The 20,948-nt window shown below is 33.9% G+C and overlaps 1 protein-coding gene across 2 annotated transcripts in view; it reads left to right on the forward strand.

The window, feature by feature from the left end:
* Positions 1 to 20,948, forward strand: part of LOC114325184 (ATP-binding cassette sub-family C member 4-like) — a 90,270-nt gene that overhangs the window by 45,661 nt on the left and 23,661 nt on the right. For both annotated transcript variants that reach the window (XM_028273179.2, XM_028273180.2), the window contains exons 6-7: positions 12,114 to 12,943; positions 16,337 to 16,664. In XM_028273179.2, coding sequence (XP_028128980.2) covers positions 12,114 to 12,943; positions 16,337 to 16,664 — 1,158 coding nt within the window. The remainder of the gene's footprint in view (positions 1 to 12,113; positions 12,944 to 16,336; positions 16,665 to 20,948) is intronic.

The following is a 20,948-nucleotide window of genomic DNA, read 5'->3' on the forward strand; positions in this document are numbered from 1 at the left end:
CATATAATCTTTAATTGTGAACTTAATAAAAACCATACGAAAGCACTAATTGCTAGACTTCAGGAGCGGAATGTAAGTTTACCGCTGAATATTTCACATCTACTAAGCTTCAATACCAAAACTATTAATGATATTATCATACAATTTCTTAAAGATTCTAAAATAAAAATTTAATATGACATCTTCAATCTTCAACTTTCAAATACCTGTGGCAAAAAGTTTATCTAATGCCATCCCCTCTTTGTGAACACACACTCATCCGAAAAAGAGAATCCAAACGCCTTCAGCAACTTGCTTACAATTCAAATCCTGTAATCGCTCCGATCTATAGGTCTCTACTTTTTCACAATTCAGTTATATCTGAGAAGATCAAACATATTCTTTGTTCTTCGGACAATGTCCATATATCATTCAAAGTCAATAACACTCTGAACAAAATCTCATCTAACACAAAAGATCCAATCCACTTTCTGAATCGTAGTGGTGTTTGTAGACCATCTTGTTCTGATTGTGATGCCTCTTATGTAGGAAGAACCTATATACAGTGGAACCTCGATTATCCGTCAGGGCACCGGACCAAGGGTATGACGGATAATCGAAAAGACGGTTAACAGAACGTTAAAAAATTCATAGTACAACTCTCAAATTTTATTTGTGTTTTGTTTAATAATATAAGAGGGATTTGTGTTCGTCCAATCCAATTAATTTGGTTTAGAATATTCTGAAATCTTGTTTGTTTTACTGTTAATTCAAATTTTGCAACGAAGAATTTCTCAATCCGCGTAAGATCATACAATCTACTTTATAGTCTTTTTCTTGTAGAGAATTTCACTTAATGAATTGTTGCATGTGCGATGCACCTTCTCTGGTTTCTTTACACAAATCTTTGTGCAAATGCAATGGTAGCATCACTGTACATTTCAACGTATTTTGTTTGGCTCATCGCAATGCTCAAAACTCAATGCTAACAAAATGAATAATTGATGATGTACGGACACTGACGGTTAACAGAGGTGACGGTTGATGGAGAGACGGATAATCGAGGTTCCACTGTATCACTATCTACTAGAGCCGCAGAACACACTAAACGTGACAGCACATCTGCTTTCTCTCACCATCTCAAAGTCAACAAACACCACCTTAACATCCCAGATGGTGTGACTTTGATTCATAACATCCAAGATAAGAATACCCTTCTTCTAGATCTATATGAAGACTTAGAGATTGTCAGAGACATACGGACAAGTCCAAACTGTGTTAACCGTCAACTATCTCTTAACCGTGACTTCACCCCCATTCATAGATAATTATTTCCATAATTCTATATTTCTATTCACCTTCACATTGACTTTCCTTTCTGTACATACCACTACAAACCTAAATAAAAATCCAAACAATTTAATTAATCAAAATAAATAAAAATTTTTTTAGTTTCTTTGTCCTATGCTTCTCACAATACTCTACCTCTTTCATCTCATTCTTTCAGTATTTACTCAATATAATTCTACTATTCACTACATTTAGTTCACAACCTACAATCCTTGATCTTTTCAGATATGACTTCCCAATATATCAACCAAAAGTTTTTGCTGATTGCCCAACAATAAAAATTCCTTTTTTTCACTCATCCACTCTGTTTTCATTACTATTAAAATTATAAATAATTTCTCAGCTAACAATAATTAATTTTACTCTAGTATCTCAACATTTAACAATATAATATTATAATCTAAATTTTTAATAGTTCAACAGTTGGCAAGTGTTTTTGGTTAGGTGTGTACATTTACATTAACTCAATATATCTCATTTAATAACAGTTCTTAATTCTTTCTATATTATACCTCTCACAATTTACAGATTTCAACAGTTATCTTTTATTTCTTTATTAATTTCCTGATATATATGCAACCAACCCTATTTCAAAATTTCATTTATTTTTTTTTAAATAAATTCTCAGCTAGAAATATTTAATTAATTTTACTCCAATATCCTAACATTTATCAATATTCCTAATATTCAAATCATAACTTTCAATAGCTCAATATGCAGCTTAAAAAAGTTTTTACATTCAGGTTTCTACAATCAAAGAAAATAAATTTTTTTTAAGACACTTACATATCTTTTAACGATATTTTCCTCTTTGATTTCAGCTCTCATTTCATTCTATACTTCACACAATTTACACTATAGTAATTCTTCTTCTTCTTTCGGCATCATAACCCTGGATGGGTCTTTGCCTATCCGGCTATGTCCTTCCATTCAGATCTCTCTTGGGCCCTTCTCCTCCATTGTCTTATATTCATGGTTTTCAGGTCGTCTTCCACGTCATCCAACCATCTCGTCCTGGGCCTTCCCTTTTTCTGCCTTCCTACCGGCTTCCACTGTAACATCTTCTTTGTCGTCTTCGTGTCTTTTTGTCGCTGAAAATGTCCCAGCCATGACAGTCTTTGACTTTTCACAAATCTTACAATGTCATACCCTTCATTCAGATCATTAACCTCGTCATTTCTCCTGATTCTCCATGTGCCGATCTTTCTCTCGAATATCCTGAGTTGGGCTTCATCTTTTTTAGTAATTACCCAGGTTTCACAAGCATAGGTTACTACGGGTCTAATCAAGGTTCTGTAGTACTATAGTAATTAGTATGTTCTTATTCTATCAATAATTAGTTTCCTTAGTTTCCTGTAACATATGCAACCAACCATGCTTTCAATATCATTGGTCTTTTAAATACTTTTAGACAATTTTATATAATAAAACTGGTACTAATCTAATTTCAAAAAATAAATAAAAAACAAAAATATTTAACGAAGAAAATACTAAATATAAACTTAATATTTTAGAGGTTTTTATACCTATTCAAGTGGCTAGTTACAATTACTTGTACACTAGACGTAAGTAACCACATTTTCTTAAAATTTTTCAACTGTCAAAATTTCACCCTTTTGCTTTTTAATCTTAGTGGTTTACTTATTTCCAGTTTACACTGATGATGGTCAGTCTGACCGAAAACGTTTTGTACTTCCACTCCTTCGTGGATAAATTTTAAGGATTTTTTAATAAATTCATATGCCTACATACAACAGAAGTGTTTACTTCATTCCACGTTGTTATATTGAAGGTATACAGCCAACTACAGGGTTTACCCCCTTTTTAAAGTTTTAGATTTTTATGTTGCAAATATCACTCTCGAAGTTCGTTCCTTGGTCACTATGGATCTTTAAAGTAACCCCAAATCGGCTGATGTACTCTTCGATCCACATATCGGCAATATTGACCGCCTTCGAGTCTAGAATTGCATAGATCTCGACCAACTTCATGAAGTAATCCATCATGACCAATATGTACTAACCACCATTTTTACTTTCTGGAAATATCTCAGTAATTTACACAACTATTCTTTCAAATGGACTTCCAACACTTTATTGTCTGATATGAGCCTTTCTTTCTCAGTCAGGTCCGTTACTCGTAGGACAGATACTATATTTCTTATACCAGTCCTTTACATTATCGCACCTATTCATCCAATAAAGCTGTTCTCGAATTCTCTGAAGGGTTTTCTTTACACGAAAATGCCCTCCTGATGACCGGTAGTGCGACTAACGAAGAACTTCGGTTATTCGGTTTGTAATCACCAACTGTGTTATCTCCGCTGAACCATCATGATTTTTCAGTATTCTTTTAAGCAAGCTGGCTTCCATGAAAAACGAGTCCTACTGGGCCCAATATGTCTCACTATTGACATAGGCTTGATATATTTCTTGCCAAGACGGTCGATGATGTTATTCTTTCCATTTTCCAATTTTCTGTAAAATTGAAACTTTCTCTTGTTCTTCTCTGAAGAAGTCACATATTCTAGAAAGAGGCTGAGAATCTCAGCAACTCAGAACTGAGTTCCTGTGGCAACTCCGGTCCAATGCTCAATCTTGAAATCGTATTCTTGGCGTCGATCAATCTCCATCTGGCTATCTAACTCTCTGGATTCTTAAACTGCGTTAACTACTTAAGGGCGGCATGGTAGTTTTGGATAAAAAACTTACTTTTATAGAGGTATTGATAAAAGAGTTTTACTGATTTCACTACTGCTAGAAGTTCTCTTCTGGTGACGCAACAATTTCACTCAAGTTTTGAAAGTACTTTACTAAAATATCCAAGGACTCGTTTTTATTCTCCTTGAATCTGAGATAGCACTGCTCCAATCCCTATGCTTCTTTAAGGTTTCAAAGGCAGTTTGGGAGTCTCTACCCCAGCAGTAACCTTTTACTTCCACTGTCAGTCGCGTTAATGGCTTAACGATATCTGCAAACTTCTTAATGAACCATCGATAGTAAGTAAATTTGTCAAGAAACCTTCTAACTTGATATTTGTCAGTCGGTTTTGGCCACTCCTTAAGGAATGGATATTTCCCTTATTCATAGTCAATCCTTCTTTACTGACTATATGATCCACATAATTTACTTTACTTTGAAATAGCTGGCACTTCTTGAGATTTAACATCAATTTTGCAGCTTTAAGTCGATTAAAGGATTTAGCATATCACAAGAGAAGTCTTCGATTGTATGTTTTACAAGACGTAGACAAAAAATCAGAGGCAAATGCCATATAGGTGATTATGCTTTTCCCTTAGCAGAAGAGTATAAGTATCTGGGCATGATCCTAGATAAAAAACTCTTATGGTCTAGCCATATAAAATATGTGAAACCAAATTCAGAGCGTGGAATTAACCTTCTGCGTTTCGTTTCCAAAAAAAGTTGGGTGCAGACCAATATATTTCCTTAATGTTTTATAGATCCTACATACGATCAATTCTAGATTATGGCTGTATTCTTTATGGTTCTACTTACAAAACAAATCTTTTAACATTAGACAGAATACAGTATAAATCTATAAAAATCTGTCTAGGAGCTATGATGTCCTCACCAAGTCATGCAGTTCTAGCAGAAGCTCAAGAACCACCTTTATACATACGTAGGCAAATATTAGCAAACAAATGTCTAATAAAATACAGAACGTTTAATACAACTATGGTTCACAAAATAGGTGTACTTTCGACAGAAAATTTAACAAATTCTTACTGGAGGATAAAACATTCGCCTCCTCTTACAGAATCTTTTATCGATACGAATCTTTACCAACCTTATATTTTACAGCTACCAAAATTTCCTTTTTTCGAACATGACTTTGATGTTCTGATAGACAAACCAACTATTATAATGCCATCTTATTCATACTTGCCAACTTTAACAAATCTTATATTTAAATCCATACTAAACAAATTAGGGAAAAATTTAACAGTAATTTATACAGATGGATCAAAAACAGATGAAAGTACTGGTTTCGCATTTTTTGTTTCAAACAAAAATTATGCAGAAAAATACCGAATTCCGGATTGTTGTTCTATTTTTACAGCCAAGGCTGCTGCCATACAGAAAGCACTAACTTGGTGTGCTTCTAATTATTGCGAGAACGTTGTAATAGTCTCAGACTCTCAGGCAGTACTACAAGCTATTTGTAGCCATCCATTAGATAATTTCCAAAACTCCATTATTCTTGATATAAAAAAAACATTACATAATCTAAAATCCACAAAAAAAAACAGTGATTTTACTGTGGGTTAAAGGACATAGTGGAGTAGTTGGAAAGGAAATAGTGGATGGAATGGCAAAAAATACATCCGAGATACTAGAAATCACAAACATTTTCAACTTCAAAGACCTATTTTCTATTATCAGAAGTGTTGGCAGGGAAAGATGGAGGTCCAAATACGAAGATGTTCAGCAGACATCAAGAAATCATTACTTTTCTATTCACCCATTATTACCCAAAAGTACATTCCTCATTAATAACCCGGCTAAAACTTAACCATGGCATTTTTCCAGAGCATCTACATAGGATTGGAATCTATGAAACTCCCTTCTGTTCGTGTAACAATGAGTCCATCGGGGATCTGAACCAGGTATTCTTTGATTGTCTTAATCATAGGGATCAGACTCGAAACTTATATTTAGGTTTAATTGACCTTAACATTAGCCTTCCAGTTAACATCAGCAATCTTTTATCTTATTCTGACAAATCTATATTTAACATCTTAATTAAGTTTATAAATGATTCTAAGATAAAAATTTAAACATATTTATAACAAAATTCTGTGGCAAAAAGACTCTTTGTCTAATGCCATCTCTTTCTCTCCACACACACACACACACAAGTCGATTAAAAACATGTAAATTCTTCAGATGGTCTTGAAAAGTCTTCCCCAAGACGATTACGTCGTCTAAGTACACCAGACACGTTTTCCAATATAACACTCTCAACACATTTTCTATCAGCCTCTAAAATATCACAGGAGCATTACAGTGTTCAAATGACATAATGTTAAATTGCCACAATTCAGATCCTGTGATGAAGTCTATCTTCTCCTTATCTATTGGGTCCATTTCTACGTACCAATATTCAAACTGGAAGTCCAATGTAGAAAATAATTTTCTTTCAGCCACTATATTTAACGTGTCTCATTACTCAACATTACTCAACAAATGGTAGGGCATACAGAATTACGTAGCTCCCTCTTTCTTCTTGATCGGGACCACCAGAAGGGCACATGGGCTGGTATATATGGGCTCTATCACACCACGTCTATCTTTATTTTCCAAACAATCCTTTCAGCTTCCTCTCTATCGCCTGTGGTAATCTTCGAGCTGTTTAACGAATTGGCTTGGCATTACCAGTATCGATTTTATGCTTGACAATGGTACCTAGTTCTTTCTTTACTCCTTTCAGTATGAAAATGGCACGGTAACGCTGATTCCGTTAATTTTCTTTTCCTTGCCTGCTTTATAGACTGGCACACAACTGCAAAAATTTGGTCGAATTTATCATTGCAATTATCAGATGTAGTCGTCTTACGAAATATGGACGTCACTAGTAAAGAAGTTCCTACGTTTGTATCTTTCTTGGTGGTCATTAGGTAAACATTGACATTATTTAGTCTTACAGGAATTGGTTTAGCAAAAGTAGAACCTAACCAATTGCTTTCCAATTTTAATTCCTCGGCCGACTTTCCCATCATGGGTGCATGGCTTTATCATAACCTCGTCTTCTGTCATTGCCTTACAAGCACATTCGACTCTCGTCAGAGCATAAAACTCTACATCATTGGCCAACCCAATTAACGTGTTCTCGGACAAACTGAAGTCGAGCTTGTTTTTGACGTGTTAGCTCGTCTTTGATTCAAAGTGGCAGCCCAAAACCTTCTCCTAACTATCCACTGAGTGACGGTGACACATCTAACATTTCTCAAGGATTATTGAATCTTAATTCCTTTCACGTGATGATTCCGCAAGGCACTCAGGACAATAAATTGATCATCCCTCTCTGTCATTACGAGTTGACGACCCGAATCTGGTCGTTGACTGTAACGGTCTCCTGGTATCGACGGTAAGCCCGTGAGACTGCAGACTGCGTTATAAGGAGACAATGGGCGACAGTACCCTGACTATATCCCTCTCGTAATTGAATCGTTGATTTCAGAAAGGGGCCAAGTCACAAAAACCTGCTTTTGAGAAAAACAAAAAAAAACGTGTTTACATCCAACAAAATTTTTATTTATATAAAATAAAAATTCTCACTAATAACCTGTAGTGTTTGTCAAAAAGAATCGTATTTTTTAAAAATTTATCTTGTTAATTTGTTTAAGAAAAAAATAAATAATTTGTTGCACTTGGCCCCTTTCTGAAACAAAGTTGGTGTTTACATTCAACAAAAATTTTATTTATTATATAAAATAAAAATTCTCACTAATAACCACTAATGATTGCCAAAAAGTATTATATTTTTCAAAAATGTATCTTGTTAATTTGTTTAAGAAAAAAATAAATAATTTTTTGCACTTGGCCCCTTTCTGAAATAAAGTTGGTGGTTACACAATGTTTAAGCAAGGAGTCATGCGTTGCGTTGTTGCATGGCTCCTTTCTGCACTAAACGCTAATTTCTCTGCGATGCCAAGGCAACACCAATGGCAGCAATTGATTCCTTTCTGCAACAAAAGCTGTATTTACGTTTAAATTAAAAAATTTCACCAAAAACTCATTTTGTCAAAATTAGTCACTTGACCCCTTTCTGAAATAAACGATTCAATTATGAAGTTACATTAGAGCAGCGTTTCCCAAACTTATTTTTCCATGGCCCGGTTATTTATGTGCTTATCCTTGGTGACCCACTAATTTTTTTGCATACTCTGGTGTGTGTGTGTACAAGAAAACATATTTAAATATTTATTATAGTTTTATATATTCTAATAAAGAATCATTAGCTCAAACAAAAATTTAATAATACAAAATAAAAATCAAATACTTTATTAATGAGAAGTATGCAATTATTTCTGGTTAACTAAAAACTTGACGTTTGGAGGAAAATATGTTAATTTTATCATCAGGTCTGGTTCGACTTTCAAATGGTTCCTATATTTATTTTTGAGGAAAACCAGTGTTGAAAACCCCGCCTCACCCTTATAGGTCGTAACAAAAGGAATCAGAAACTTTATCTATTTTTCTGCTAAAACTGGGTACTTCTGTCGGAAAGACAGCCAAAAATGTATCAGTAGTATTTTGTCAAATATGTCTTTGATTGCCCTATCACACGACAGTTCACTTACTGACTCAATATCTAAATCCGGAAGTTTTGTCTCGGATTCTACGTCCATTGTAAATGGATTCTTTATCCATGATTTGTTGTTCTGGACGGGGAGAAATTATTCCTTTAGATTTGCCTCCAGTCCTAGCAGGTGTTCCTTGAAAGCCGCTGAAATCTCATCCAGCAATTTCCTTCTTCTGTGCCACCTGTCCACAAATTAAGTTTTTTTGTTGCAGTTTCCACCTTCTCTTGTACTACCAATTGACATCATGAAAACTGTCTTTAAATAGTTCGGCGACCCGGCATTTTGCTTTCGTGGCCCGGTACAGGGTCGCGACCCACCATTTGGGAAACGCTGCATTAGAGCTTCACGATACGATACAATATCGATGCTTTTTATGTATTGAGTATTGTATTGGTGATGCCAATGAAGTATCGTATCGAGAATCGATATCGGCAATACTTTCTTATAAAAATATCGTATTGATATTGATTTCGATACGAGATCGATACAATACTCGATAAAATATCGACATAAAAAGAATAATTATACATCTGAGCTGTGTAGGCTCTTTATGCCCACTTTTGCATGCTTGGCAAATGGGCGTTATTCTAAAAATATTACAAATATTTCTTATAACTTATAAATTCTTATAAAAATTGAGTATGGCTGAATGCTTCCTTCAAACGACTAATACTTACTAATTCTGTATCTATTGTTTAAAAACTACTTTTAAAAAGATAGGGAAATCCCGGAGATTCGGAATAAATCGCAATTCATTATTTTTGTTGAAAATTATTTTTGCGTCATCATCATTTACTGAAAACCTACGACGACTGTCTACGATCATTGAGGCATATAGTTGAAATTATTATACAATGGACAAATGAAAATAATATGACAATGTCCACAGAAAAATCCAATATTATGTTTTTCACCAGGCATAGATTGCGCGCACCGGGAAACGTAACCTCGAGTGGGCGTACTATACCAGTGGTGAATCAGTATAAGTATCTAGGGATAGTACTAGATAATAAACTTCTGTGGACTAAACATATTCAATACATCAAAGGTAAGTGTGAAAAAAAATATACTAAGGTGTATTACCAACAGAAAATGGGGTGCAGATCCCAAAACAGCTTTATTGTTCTACAATGCTTGTATTCGGTCAGTCGTGGACTATGGGTGTTGGATATATGGATCAGCAAGCAATACGAACTTAAAAATTTTAGATCGGATACAATACAGTTGCTTGAGAATATGTTTAAGTGCAATGGTATCCACTCCAATAAACGTTATGCTAGCAGAGTGTAATGAAATCCCATTAAATTTACGTAGACAATTTTTAGCTCAAAAATACTGCATAAAGCTAAGAAACACTGAGTCAGACCTTTTAACAAATCTGGCTTTATTAAACATGGAAAACTTAACTAGTAAATATTGGAGAATAAAAAATTCACCACCACTAACAGATGCATTCATTGAAACCAGGAATTATACAGATTTACACAAGAGTAAATTATTACCAATTTATAAATTTCCGTATAACTCCGTATAACTTTGATAAAAAAACCCAGAATCATAATTCCTAAATATACAGAATCAAATCATTTAAATAATATTTTAGTAAAATCTATACTGAGCGACTTTGTGGATTACACAGTAATTTATACAGACGGTTCTAAAAATCAAACAGGAGTAGGATGTGCTATGTATGTGCAAAATACCCATCAACATAATAATTACAAATTATCTAGTATTAGTATCATTCTTACAGCTGAGATTATAGCCATCGAAAAAGCTCCAGAATGGATCAAAGAGAATAATATTGAAAAAGCTGTGATAATAACAGACTCCAGATCTGCAATATATGCAATTGAAAATACTGATTTTAGTTCATACAAATCAAAAATTTTATGTAATATAAAAAATAATTTGTCTAAAGTGGAAGTAGTATTTATATGGGCAAAAGGGCATGCCGGTATACTGGGTAATGAGAAAGTGGATGAGAGATACTAACTCACATCTTATCGACAGATACAATAAATGACGTCAAAGTTAGAATAAATAAAATATGGAAAAAAGAATGGAAAAATATTACAAGCATGTCAAAAAATTTATATTTTTCTTTACATCAAGAACTTCCTCCGCCACCTGAATACATATTTAAATATAACCTGCCAAAGCAAGATATTTCTACTATCGTCAGATTAAAAACTCGACACGGGAAATATGAGGCACATCTGCACAAATTAGGAATAATTAATTCATCAGTATGTTTTTGTGATAATGTTTCGATTAGAGATTTAAACCATATTTTCTTGGAATGCAAAATTAACAAGAGATATATAAATCAATTATATTACAATTTACGACAAACACAAGTTCATTTTCCAATTAGTATAGAATATCTACTAAGTTGTCATAAAATGGAAATATTTAAATTACTCATAAACTACTTGAAAGAAACAAATATAATTATTTAAGTGAAATACGTATAAATATAACAAAACTAATAAATTGAGGTAAAAATAAAATAAAAATCTGTGGCTAACGGACTCGCATCCAAGCCATTTTTTCACACACACACACACACACATCATTTACTTCCATAATATTGCCACAAATGCCACATGATATAAACAGTGTAATCACAGTCATTTAGTCACTCCCACGAGTTTCAATTTCAAGCACTGAAGTGTAAAATATTATAACAGCTGATGCTTGGGTTGCAGATCACTTATCTATATGCCTTTTCCACGAAATATAATTAAACAACTATGGCGTTTTATTTTTTTTTTCTCTCGATATCGATATTTTCAATAATATCGACGCAAGCGTATCGACAATACAAGAGTATTGTATTGATTTCAGATAATGAGTATCGTATCGACATTAATATTGCTAAGGTGTGTATTGTATCGGTATCGTATTGATTTTCGATACGATATCAATACAATATCGATATTTTTATCGAATATCGTGAAACTGTAAGTTACATGAACCGTCTTCACTGGCGAAGTAGGTATCTATTTTGTAAAATATTCATTTACTACACTTCTTCAAAGTGTACACAGTGTACACAACGTTTGAAAAGTAACTGAGACGACCACCGGCAAATTAATAGAGCTCTAAATTACGTGGAACATGGCATAGAGAAGAAGACAAATTTTACAACACGTCACCAATTTGCATAAAACAATTATTTTTTTGAAGCTCTATAATAGACAATATTTTTTGCAAGTATATAATAAAATACAGATAAATTTACTTTCTTACCTCTTATGCTGGACAGTAGAGTGGACCATTGGCTGTCAAGCGTTTAGCGATATAATTCAAAACAGTCGCAAATTCGTAAAATATACTGTACCTACTATAACACTTGCAAAAAACCATTTGGCTATATTTTATCATTCTTTTTTGCTATTATTTATTGAAGGTGATACATTAGACATGATAAATTAAAATATAGTTGTTTTAGGTAACAATCATAGGTCCTGTTGGAAGTGGGAAAACCAGCATCTTCAACACTATCTTAGGAGAGTTACCTGTAAAGTCAGGAGTATTAGAAGTAGTCGGAAGCATATCGTATGCTCCTCAGGAACCATGGTTATTTGCTTCAAGTGTTAGAGAAAATATACTTTTTGGAGAAAAGTACGTGGAAACAAGATATAAGACTGTAGTAGACATGTGCTCTTTAACCTCTGACTTTAATTTATTACCTTATGGAGATGGAACATTAGTGGGAGAAAGAGGAAAGGCTTTAAGTGGAGGCCAAAGAGCAAGAATCAGCTTAGCGAGATGTGTCTACAAAAATGCTGACATATATCTTTTGGACGATCCTTTATCGGCAGTTGATGCTAAAGTTGCTAGAAGTCTATACGATAAATGTATCAGGGCATTTTTATCAGACAAAATCTGTTTGTTAGTAACACATCAGCTGCAGTTCCTTAAAACCGCCAATAAAATTATAATCCTTAAAGATGGAGAAATCAAAATGGTTGGAAATTATAGTGATCTCAAAAAAAGTGATCAATATTTTGTTAATGTGATCGAAACTATTCAATTTGAAGATGTAGTTGATGAGAAGAGAAAAATTGGATCCCGTCAATCTAGTTTCTTAGTAGAAGATATTTATTATGAGGATGAAGATATCGAAGAAGAAGTTTTGATAAGTGGGAAAATTAAGCTGGCAACCTACATGTCCTATTTTACGGCTGGTGGTAATATAGCAACAATATCGTTGCTAATTTTTCTGTTTATAATTTGCCAGGTATTTGCCAATGGAGGAGAATATTTTTTGTCTTACTGGTAAGTCGTCTTCGTTAATATCTTTTACTAGCTAACAATGTATGAATCCAATATTGTATATTTTTAAACTAGGTAACTTTAGATATCTCTTTATCTCTCTCTCTCGATCTCGTTGATTTACCTCGTTTAGGCTTTTGCAGCCTCTTCAAGGGACAGATACCCCCTTTTTTTGCGGGGGTCATTTAGAAGTTTGTTTGCGTTTTGGGTGCGATTTAAATGTTTGACATGTTGATTAGTTGTCTAGACGAGTGGACTGGGTTGTTTCAGCGAGAGGTGTTCGACATGCTAATTACTAATTTTTTTGATTTTTGTTTTTGTTTATTTTTTTGGGTTTTTTTTTGTGCTGCTACTAACATACAAGTTCAGGTTTTGTAGGGACGGCTCTTGATTCAGGAATTGGAGTGTAGACGGTTATTTTCTACAATAAAATAGGGGGAATTGTTTCTAGGACGTTCCAATGCTCATCAGGAAGTTCGTTGCCTTCTATGTCTAGAAGTTTAGCAGGCGGGAAAGGAAATTTGGTTGCTAGATTTCTGGTGAGTATTTATCCTCTGCGGTCTACTCTTGTTTTTAACACCTCATTATAGCTCTGGTGTTAGGGCTATTTATTGTTTTTAGAACGTATCTTTTGCTAAGGTCTTTTATTCTATCCCGGACTGAGGGGATGTTTGCTAGTTGATGGATTTCTGCCGATGGGTGGTCAAATTCCACGCCCATAATCCTTCTTAGGATTTTCCTCTCCGTAGCCAAGACTGAGTTCATAAGTCTCGGACTTAGTGTGGAGTAAAGGACAGCTCTGTATTCGATCAGCGGTCTAACAAATGTTTTGTAGGTGTGTAGGAGAGTAACCTTGCTAGTCCTCCCTCGTCTCATTAGACACTTCAGAATATTGGCTCTGTTTCTTACTCTGTTTAGAGTGTTTTTCACGTCTCTATCCCAATTGAGTGTCTTGGTAAATTCGACACCCAGATATGTTACAGACGGGGAGAAAACGAGCCTTTCTCCGTTGAGTCTAATGTGATTTATTTGTTCGAGGGGAACCGCATTGTTTTTTGGATTTCTGAACAGTATTAATTGTGTTTTACTATTCAGAAATCCAAAAAACGATGAGGTTCCCCTCGAACAAATAAATCACATTAGACTATCTCTCTCTCTCTCTCTCTCTTTCTCCTTATCTATCTCTCTCCCCTATTGCGCTACAATATAAGTCGGGCCCTGGTCTCCCTCAGCATCCGGCTCCAAGTATTCCTTTTCATGGCTGTTCTCTTTAAGTTTTCCACCTTCAATATCTCTTTAGCATCGGTTATCTTCCTTCATCTATCCACATCTTCTTTGGTCTCCCTACTGGCCGACGTCCCACTATAGTCCAGTCGGGTTAGACGAATAACAGGCCTAACCTTGCATTAGGAGCTGCCCCAAATTTTATTTTTCTTACCTTTAGGGGGACTCAATAGTAGTGTAAATTTCAAATCTCGACTGAATTTCGCCGTTGCGTCAGCAACGAGTTATGGCGGAAAATAATGACAGTTAGAGCATAATTATTGAATTATCTCGTGTATTATTAGTTTTACAACAAAAATTTTTCTATACAAAAATAGAGAGAATTAAATTCTACACAATTTTAATCTCTTTCATTTTTTGCTTAAGTTAATATAATTTAAGGTAAATAGTACGTATGCGATAATGGCGTGAGCGTAAGACCTGATTGACTTTGTAGCAATTGTTTTTGTTCAATATCTACGCCATTTTCAACTAAAATTGTTACAAATATGATTTCCTACAATTTCTTTCTAACAATTTTTTTCATGCGGTTGATATTTATCGAGTTAAGTGGGAAAATAGTAAAAAGTAGTGGGGGAGCATAATTACTGAATTGAATCTTGTTTCTGAGCTGCCCCAAATTTTATAATTCTATCCTTTAGGGGAGATCAATAGTAGTGTAAATTTAAAATCTCGACTGAATTCCGCGGTTGCATTAGCCGCCATATTGAATTTAAAGGAGAACCGTTGTTACTTAATATCTCCGCCATTTTTAACTTTTCGACAAAAAAGGTTCGAATTAAAATTGTTGGAAACACAATTACTTAAAATTTCTTTTTCACAATTTTTTATGCGATCAATATTCTCCGAGTTAAGGGGGAAAATAGTGGAAGCGGCGGGGAAGCATAATTATTGAATTGTCGCATTTATTATTAACTTAACGACATAATTGTACTTAAACAAAAATAAAGAGAATTATATTTTATACAATTTTTGCAACTTCCAATGAAACAACATCCAAACTAAGTACACAAAAGACATAAATAATAAATATGCATTAAAATTAAGTTCACTTAATTTAATTAACTAGCGGGTTTTATTGGTTGAATTTGTCTGTCGATAATTAAGTTTCATGTCAGCTAACATATTTTAATATTTCAACAATTTTTTTTTAATTTTGGACCCTGTTGGGGGAATTTCCCCATCCCCCCTCGTAGACTCGCCACTGGTTCTCTCGAAAAATGGTAGTAAATCGTAATTGCAACAATTTCAGTCCGTAAACTTTTGTCTAAAAGTTGAAAATGGCGGAAATATTGAACAAAAACAATTGCTATAAAATCAATCGGGTCTTAGGCTCGCGCCTTTACCTCATACGTACTATCGTAAATATTGATTTTATGAAAAAAATGAAAGAGAGCAAAATTGTACAAAATTTAATTTTTTTCATTTTTTTATAGATTCTTTGTTGTAAAACTAATAATAAACGAGATAATTCAATAAATCAACAATTCTGCTCCAACTGTCACTATTTTCCCCATAACTCGGAAAATATCGACCGCATGAAAAAAATTGTGATAAATGAAATTATAGAAAATCGCATTTTCAATAATTTCAGTTTTTACACTTTTTGTCGAAAAGTGGAAAATGGCGGAGATATTGAGCAAAAACGGTTCTCGTTTAAAATCAAGATGGCGGCTAACTCAACGGTCAAATTCAGTCGAAATTTTAAATTTATACTACTATTGACTCCCTCTAAAGATTATAAAAAATAAAATTTGGAGCAGCTCGTAATGGCAACGTCAAATGCTATCCCGACTGAGCTACTATAGTTTGACTAAGCGTTCTACTAGTTATTCTCTTTTTATCAATTCTTATGAGGTGATCTGCCTAGCGCAATCTTTGTATTTTTGTAAAATTATCCATAGAGAGTTCAGAAAATGACGGAGTCGAAGAAAATTGGGCAAAAATTAAGTCTAATATCTTAGCCTCAGCCATGGAAACCGGTCGCCCGCAAACTGCCATAAATAAACACCTTCAATAAGATTATGAGCATTAGACTCTTTGTACCCTAATATTTTCATGATCATACCAGCACCAATGTCATCATTTGTTTTAATATGAATTCATTTTTAGGGTTAATCTAGAACAAGAATTTTCAAGAAGGCAATCAGGATCCAGTAATAGATACTTGAATAAAACATTAGACAGACCTAAAATTATTACATACTATTCAATGCTGACAGTGGGCACAATAATAATAGCTGTTGTTAAATCTGTCTATTTTCTGACCTTTCTAACCATTGCTGCAAGGAAGTTACATGATTTAATGTTTTCAAATATAATCAACGCTACCATGAACTTTTTTGACAACATTCCGTCTGGGAGGATACTAAATAGGTTTTCCAAGGATTTGGGCACTGTGGATGAATATCTACCGTCAATTTTGGTAGATGTTATTGAGGTATTTAACTATACTTTTACTTTTAAATATACATTGCGAATCTGAGAAAACAGGCCACGCACACAATTTAGGAAATTTTACATTTTTTTACATAATTCTCCATTCTTTTTCAAGGTGATAGGCGCAAACTTTCGGCTCCACTGCTATTTAAATGTATTCATTTTGTTTCGAATCCTGAAAAAACTAATAAATATTTTTAAAAAATTTAAACGCAGTATGAACGATTAAATTATTACCGAGGGCCGAAAGTCCCTTAGAATAACTAAAAAGCTTCTCTTGAATGAGATATTTGAAATTAAAAATCACTGTAAATATTCTGTTTTTTTTTTTCACCCGTGTAAATTAAAATAAACGTCATAGAAGTTTTCAGGGACTTTCAACTCTCGGTAATACTGTAGTCTTTCATTCTGCGTTTAAAGTTTTCACTAGTAATACCACTAGAGGTCAAATTATTTCCGGAAATTTTTTTGAGATCATGAATATTTTGAAAATTTCCCGAGTCGCAGACGAGGGAAATTTTCTAAAAATATTCATGATCAAAAAAAAATTTCCGGATATTAATTTGACTTCGCGTGGTATTCGGTAAGAAAATTCCACACCAAATTTGCATTTGAAAATCCAAAGCTGCATGAACAGATTAATAGCGCGCCATAGCTTTGTCAGCAATTATTTAGGCTTTCAAATTCGTAATTTCTACTCATTGTAGTTGCATGGGAATACCATTTCAAGATAGAAAATAGTATATTCTTCAATTTTACATAAGTTTTGAGTAACTACAAGTGATAGAAAATGAATCAAAACTAAATTATGTAAACAAATAAAAACCAGTCTGTCAAAAATGTTCTGTTATTGTAAACGTCAAAAAATTTCCACTATAATTCGCTGTTGGGTACCCCACGAGCAAAAAATTTCCGATAAAATACCTCCGTTGCCATGATGATCTGTCAAAATAACGTATTTTGATTGGTTCAAAATTACAGGTGTGGAATTTTCAAAAATATTTATTAGTTCTTTTAGGATTCGAAAAAAAAATGAATACATTTAAATAGCACCGGCCTTTGGCAACTGCGCCCATTTAGCCAGCAACACTTCTTAAAATCAACGCCTGACCATACACCAAGATCATTGTTAAAGCTGCCACCACCTACCTCTTGTCCTCTTGGCAGTTTTAACATTTCGTTTAAGCGAAAATCAATGTTTATTTTTCAAACAAATTTTTTTTCTGTTTTCTAACAGCAGTAAAATGTATTTGGAATTAAATAAATTGCATACATTCTTCTTTTTGTGTCAATTAATCTAATTAATAAAAAAAAGAATGTGTGTACTTTGTACGCACGTAAGAAGTTATACTTCAATTATATGATTCCAACGAAATTAATATATGTACATGAAACAGTTTATTTATATTTTATTTAAATATTAAACTAATTTTAATACTTATTACTTTCCAAACATTTTTATTAAAACAATAGATACCAAAAATTAAAAAAAAATAAAAGAATAAAACACACACAAACACATTGAAAAATTCACCAAAGAAATGATTTCTGAACAATAATTGTTGGCAAAAATTTTAACTAAATACGCATTTTCTGAAAAAAATTATATAACAAATATGTATATTCAGAACCATAAAATGTAAAAAAAAAAATAAAAAAATAAAAGCTTGCATTGGGATTCGAACCCGCATGCTTGGACATGAAATCCACTTACACACACACGACACCCGTCTTTACCACTTACACGTACTTGTCATGTGGGAAGGTAGGCTAACTGAACGTTTTACTGTTTGACAGTTCGGAATTTAATCAAATTAGTTTGATTTTTGTGTGTGTGTTCACAAAGGGAATTAAAATATTAAAATACAACAAAACATAGAGTAATAAAACAATAGGTATATTAGATGAAGAGTGGTAGAAATTCTGTTGGTAATCAAATTATGTAAATAAAAATCAAAGCATTACCTACTATAAATAGATAGGCACATTTTCCAAATAGGTAAGTACCTACCTATGTAATTTTTTATTACAATACTGAAACATTTACAATTAAGTACGTACCTGTTGCTTTTAAAAACTATTTAAAAATTTACTACAATTATAAACTTGCTTTTGTCTGTGTCCTCACAACAATAAAAACTAATATACAATATTTGTTTATCCATACCCTCCATATTGAACAATTATTGTCATGTCATTTGAACACCCAATCAGAGCAAAGGTATAATTCGTCTGCGCCGGGGAACAAGGTTTTTGATGAATTCGTGCATACTAAATTTCACTCCCATCGCGTCTAAAGAAGTATAACTTCAAAAATTTTTGGACATCCTTTATAAATAATTATGTTATTGTTTATATTAGTGAATAGAGAATTGAATACCCTTTCAAATGAGGTATCACATGGCCCCTATTCTTATTAAAAAAAATAATCGATGACGTCATTAATAGTATGATATATATGCAAAAAAATCTTAATTTAAAAACAAAAATCGACCTATTTCGGGATTTTTCATTAAAATCGCCGGTTTATGAAATAATGAATTTATGCGTTACTTTATGGACGCACTTTATATTGAGAAGGTAGGCCGAGCATGTAAAGAAAATAAAGAACTAGAAAAATTCGCAAAACCTATTTCTTATCTATCTATAAGCGAGGTTCCTACAACCTCTGCCGCTTCTCGCATTTCGACCGCCATCGTTTTCTGTCCATCCATTCGTCTTCTTTTAACATTTTTGAAAATGAATAACCATTTTCAATTTCGTTGCAAAACGAAAATACAACCGCATCATATTCGAGTCCAATCAGAGAGTGCAGCAAGCACCTCTACCGGTTTCGAAACTTATTAGTCTCTCATCAGGAGGCACATATGCTGCTCTCTCTGATCCAACCAAAACAAACCCCGGCGTGCAGTCCCGGATTGCAACGAACGAAATGGCATAGATGCCCTAGCGGCAAATGCTAGCAAAATACCAAGTTTTCACAATGGCATATAAAACAACATAATGCTATACTACATGCCACCAGACTGAAAACAATGGGAACCTTCTCTGGTTACACCTCCGAGGCTTCTACAATTTGCAAGCCATAACGGATGCTGAGACTAAAGGAAGATGAGGGAATTTTACAATTTATAATTCACGTCCATCTGCTCAGCGCGATAAAGTTCCAACGAGAATGGTTCCCTTCATACTCCAATAAGAGTAAACAGGTAAATCAAAAATAAATAACCATTTTCAATTTCGTTGCAAAACGAAAATACAGCCGCATCATATTCGAGTCCAATCAGAGAGTGCAGCAAGCACCTCTACCGGTTTCGAAACTTATTAGTCTCTCATCAGGAGGCACATATGCTGCTCTCTCTGATCCAACCAAAACAAACCCCGGTGTGCAGTCCCACATTGCAACGAACGAAATGGCATAGATGCCCTAGCGGCAACTGCTAGCAAAAGAAGATGAGGGAATTTTACAATTTATAATTCACGTCCCATCTGCTCAGCGCGGTAAAGTTCCAACGAGAATGGTTCCCTTCATACTCCAATAAGAGTAAACAGGTAAATCGAAAATACGAATTTCACGAATTTTAAAGTGAAATAAAATGGTTCACATCGATTTTTTAAATATGCAAATAATTCTGCAAGCAGCCTTTACTAATTCACAATATGTACTTCGATTCTTCATCATCATTCCATCTTTTTCTGGAACGGCCTACTGACCTTTCTTCGTCTCTTAAAAAACACCGCAAAAAACAAAAATCACATGACCTGACTATCTTATCTTATGGTAGGGGAGCCCAAGCGGGGATTTTTGCAGTAACTCGAGCGCGTCAGATTATAATATGGGGAGAAACCTGGTACCTTGTAGATGTACCTCTACCATATATTTTCTCTAAACACGGGGGAGTTCGTTAAGGGGAGGCCGAAAAAAAATCTATCCTTAAAAAAACTTGAAATTGTCAGATTAAGATAAGATAAGTTAAGTACATGCAAAACAGTGTATATTTCAAAAATCGGACGATTTGGGCGGGGCGTAAGGAAATGGACGAGTCACAAAATTTCAGAAGAAAAAAGCGAATATTTCGCGAAATGAACGATAGATCTAAAAACTAAATAATACGTGCCCAATATTTATCAAAAATCTATCGACTGATACCAAACACGACTTACCACGGAGAGGGGTGGGTGGTAAATTTAAAATTTTAAATACGAATCCCGCGATATTTCGCAAAATGAACATCAGATCGAAAAATTAAAAAATAATCTATCGAATGGCACCAAACAGGACTCC

Source organism: Diabrotica virgifera, chromosome 9 (assembly GCF_917563875.1).
Source record: "Diabrotica virgifera virgifera chromosome 9, PGI_DIABVI_V3a".
NCBI classification, from domain to species: Eukaryota; Metazoa; Arthropoda; class Insecta; order Coleoptera; family Chrysomelidae; genus Diabrotica; species Diabrotica virgifera.